The sequence below is a fragment of the Lactuca virosa genome, chromosome 4 (assembly GCF_052849685.1).
Source record: "Lactuca virosa cultivar CGN04683 chromosome 4, Lactuca_virosa_CGN04683_v6, whole genome shotgun sequence".
Lineage (NCBI taxonomy): Eukaryota > Viridiplantae > Streptophyta > Magnoliopsida > Asterales > Asteraceae > Lactuca > Lactuca virosa.
Genome location: NC_136429.1, coordinates 152,404,035 through 152,408,485, shown reverse-complemented (window position 1 = coordinate 152,408,485; position 4,451 = coordinate 152,404,035). Strand labels below are relative to the sequence as shown.

The following is a 4,451-nucleotide window of genomic DNA, read 5'->3' as shown; positions in this document are numbered from 1 at the left end:
TGCACAGTAGAGTGAGAGTAGAAGAGGGTGGGTGCGAGAAGGGTTTTCAAAATATCAGACATGCATTTGGTTATAAAGAAGAGGGCACAGGTGAAAAGACCAATTTGCCCTTATATTATTTTAATGAAATAAGAGTTAACGGTGGGGTTCTAACGGTGTGAGGGATAAGGACCAACTGTCAAAAGTTTTGAAAGCACAGGGACCATCTATGAAGTTTTTAAACCATGGGGACTAAACTTCAGATTTTGGGAAACCACAGAGACCATTTATGATGTTTTTTCTATTAATTAGATGGTTTAATAGGATGACTCGTAACAAAAAGAAAATAATTTCTTTTTATTAGAATAAAAAGAGATGAGATGTTAAGAAAGGGTTGATAAAAATTTTTTTTAAAAAAATAACAAAAAAGAAAAATACTAGAGACCCTCATATTGTACATAGGACACAGTCACGCCAGATCTGTTCCTGGTTCAAATCGGAAGACAAGATGGAGATCGAAAATCTAACCGCCGATGACTCTTCAGCCACAATGGCGGAAGTGCTGCCGTTGGCATCCATTTCTCAACAACCTTACGTCTCCGAACTCCTTTCCTTCACTCTCGATCGCCTGCACAAGGAACCGGAGCTTCTCCGCGTCGATGCCGAGAGAATTCGTAGGCAGATGCAGGAGGTTGCTGTCAATAACTACCGTGCATTCATTTCTGCCGCTGATGCTTTGGTTTCTACTCGCCACGAAGTCTCATCCATTGATAAACACCTCGAATCATTGGTAATTCGTTCTTCAAGAACCCCAATTCATTACTGTTGCTGGATGATGAATTTAGCGATATATTCAATTAGTTTTCATAGGTTTGCATATGGCTATATGATGGCAGTAAAACTAGAAAACTAAGAATGTCAAGTACGTAGAAAGAACTATTGCCTCTGATTAGAAAATGAATAAGGGCTCTACTTTGAGAATGGGATCAAATGAGCCACTTCCAATTTCTAATTGATTTAAACTTCTAGTTGTTTGCAAAGTAGTATGATTGCCGTATACACTGTCACAAGTCTGCAAACAGGCACTTCGGGTGTTGTTTAGTTATGCTTTGTATGGAACCATGCTATTAAGTTTTAACAATGAGAATGATTAAAATCTCATTTTTTCTGCAAGATGAAGCCTACAGAAGTAAAAATATCACAGTGTCACTTGAAAAAGGCATAGACATATGCTGATTCATAGATCTCTGACTATTCCTCTCTGCATATACATAATAGAGTCACATTCCAATTTTTAGCCTTAACCTAGTCAACACCAATGCCTCCAAACTTTTTCATAAGAATTAAGAACAACATCAACAAAGTAGGGTATATCCCCTAGTCATCCTCCATATACTATTAACCATGCATGTGAATACTACTAGATGCTTAAACTATTTGGCTTCTGAATATGAGAATATCTTTATCTGCTGTTTTGCTAGCCTGATACAATACAAGAAGCTTAATTGTATGCTGATAATTGTTGTTTCTGCATACCTACTTTATCTGCTGTTGAAGTTAGAATGAGATCAGAATCATACTGAATTCCTTTTGTGCAGATTGCAGAGGTCCCAAAGCTAACATCTGGCTGCTCTGAGTTCATAGAGTCTGCAGAAAAGATTTTGGAGCAGAGAAAGATGAACCAAACACTGCTGGCAAATCATAGTACTTTGCTTGACTTACTTGAAATTCCTCAGCTTATGGACACGTATGTATTTGACCTATCACTAGACATCACATGCTAAGATAAAAACTAGAGACTTCTATTTTTAAGGCCTGAAATTGCCATTGGATAAACCATGTATATAAATGTAGAAAATATGGTTTGATTTCCAGTTTAAAATCTTGTTCTGATTATCTATTAGATTGGTGATTTAAAGATTTAACTTTCTTTAGGTGCGTGAGGAATGGGAATTATGATGAAGCTCTAGACTTGGAAGCATATGTTAGCAAACTGTCAACAATGCACCCTAAGTAATATTTTTCTTATCCTAATTAAAAGTCCATCTGCTTAGCTCTCAAATTCATAATAGTAGCTTAATGGTTTGTGGACTTACCACTATTTTTCTTTTTTGAATTTTTTTATTATGTTCCATTAAGATTACCAGTCATTCAGGCCCTTGCTGCTGAAGTAAGACAAACTACCCAGTCTTTGCTCTCACAACTTCTCCAAAAACTAAGATCAAATATTCAGGTAAGTTTATAATGACACAACACCTGATGTTTTTATAATTACCAATTAATTAATTAAAACTGAGTCATGTATTGCAGTTACCAGAATGTCTTCGCATTATTGGATATCTACGAAGGATAGGAGTATATAGCGAGTATGAAATGCGCCTACAGGTATTTTATAATTCATTCACCAAATAATTAAACTTTTATAGTAATCCCAACTTATTTACCAATTAATGACAATATATATTTTTTTTAATGGGGCAGTTTCTAAGATGCAGAGAGTCATGGTTATGTGGGATTCTTGATGACTTAGATCAGAGAAATGCTTATGAACACTTAAAAGGAATGGTAAACTGTCACAGAATGCATCTGTTTGATGTGGTCAACCAATATCGTGCCATATTTGCTGATGACACATCAGGAAGTGAGGAGAATTATGATGGAGGACTTCTCTTCAGCTGGGCTATGCATCAGATTGCATCTCACCTTAAAACTCTCAAAATCATGCTCCCTAAGATAACTGAAGGCGGATCTTTATCCAATATATTGGATCAGTGCATGGTAAGTTTCACTTTCACACATCTCTATTACTTTACATATATCCCTTTACCTTTCTCTATCATCAGTTCATTTATAAATCATAGAATGTGAAATTTATAATCATCCAAACTACATTTAAGTTTAACCCTCTTTATGCTTCACAGTATTGTGCCATGGGGCTTGGTTGGGTAGGGTTGGATTTTCGGGGCCTACTTCCACCTCTTTTTGAAGAGTAAAGTTTCACTTTGGACCTCCTTTTCCTTTTTTTTTTTTTTTTTTTTTTTTTTTTTTTTAATCTTATTATTTAAAGGTCACACATTTACCCTTCTTTTCATTTTCTTCAGGGCTGTTTTAAACCTATTTTCAAAAAACATGAACACAGCAGTGGAGAATTTTCAGGTTCAATTTCACTTTCTCACCTAACCATTGTTCCTTAATTATAATAATGGAAATATTAAAACCTACTTTTTTTTTTCCTATTGATTACAGTTGGTTTTGGATTCTCATCGATGGGTCCCACTACCATCAGTTGGCTTCTCATCCAATAGCGTTGGTGATGAAAGCCAGGAAGACATTACACCTCCTCCAAGTCTAATGGAGCATTCGCCTCTTGCTGTTTTTGTTAACGGTAAATTTGTAAATAACATGCAAAAAATAGGAATGTTGATTTGGTTATTATTATGGCATCATGGTTTCATGAGATGTTTGATGATGTATGTGGCATGACAGGTGTATCTGCTGCAATGAATGAGCTGAGGCCATGTGCACCAATAAGTTTGAAACATATTCTTGCTCAAGAACTAGTGAAAGGGCTGCGAACTGTTTCTGATTCTTTATTAAGATATAACACCACAAGGGTGCTAAGGGAGAACGAGTCTGTTCTCTTTCTTTCTCTCTGCAGAGCATTCATAGAGGTAATTTCAAATTCGGTTAAATAAAAAAATTGGATGGCATGTGATTATTGAATGTTCAGGTTGCTTATCCACATTGTGGTACATGCTTTGGACGATGTTACCCTGGAGGCGCTTCTCTCATCACGGATGGAAAGTATGTGTTGGAGGGGCTTTCTCGTCTTTTGACAACGTCATCTTTACGACACTTACCAAAGAGAGTTCAAAATAATGTTAATGCTACCGGTGAGACAAAGAACGTAGCAGAAAACGGCAATCCTCCTGCGGCAGTTGAAAATGGATCATCAGTCACAGACACAGTCTCAGCCACAACAGATAAAGAAATGGAGAATAATAATGTGGTTGAGGAAGATGACAAGAACATGGTTCAACAAACTCATGAAAAACAAAGTGAACAATAAAACCTTATGTGCACTCCGGATTCTTAAACTTTAAGATTTTTTTTTTTGAATAGCTAAATATTGCACAAGTTATATTTTTGTATTATATTATAAGCCTATGATTATGAATGAGTATGTGCTAAATGATATACAAGGTTTTAACTTTGAACATTTTTTATGGAATTTTCATCCTAACCATTAGACTTTCATCCCAGTTATTCAAAGTATAGAGTAAAGAATTAAACTCGATATATTGTATAAATGTTGTTATTTTTTTAAGATATCACATCATATACAAGTGACAGGACCTTTAAAATTAAAAAATGTTTACTGAAGCAATGTCATCATTTTATAAATATTTTCATCGACTTCTATAATAGTCTACAATAAATATCGTTACTTAAGAGTGCAATATTACACATGT

At 35.3% G+C, this 4,451-nt stretch overlaps 1 protein-coding gene across 1 annotated transcript; it reads left to right on the top strand.

Moving 5' to 3' along the window:
• Positions 1–435: 435 nt before the first annotated feature.
• Positions 436–4,236, top strand: LOC145107559 (conserved oligomeric Golgi complex component-related / COG complex component-like protein). Its single transcript, XM_079044463.1, has 11 exons — positions 436–769; positions 1,578–1,726; positions 1,915–1,992; positions 2,119–2,212; positions 2,290–2,364; positions 2,461–2,757; positions 2,901–2,968; positions 3,081–3,135; positions 3,226–3,364; positions 3,466–3,650; positions 3,710–4,236. The coding sequence occupies exons 1-11, from the start codon at positions 488–490 to the stop codon at positions 4,046–4,048; spliced, it is 1,761 nt and encodes a 586-aa protein (XP_078900589.1). The 5' UTR covers positions 436–487; the 3' UTR covers positions 4,049–4,236.
• The last annotated feature ends 215 nt before the right edge of the window (positions 4,237–4,451 follow it).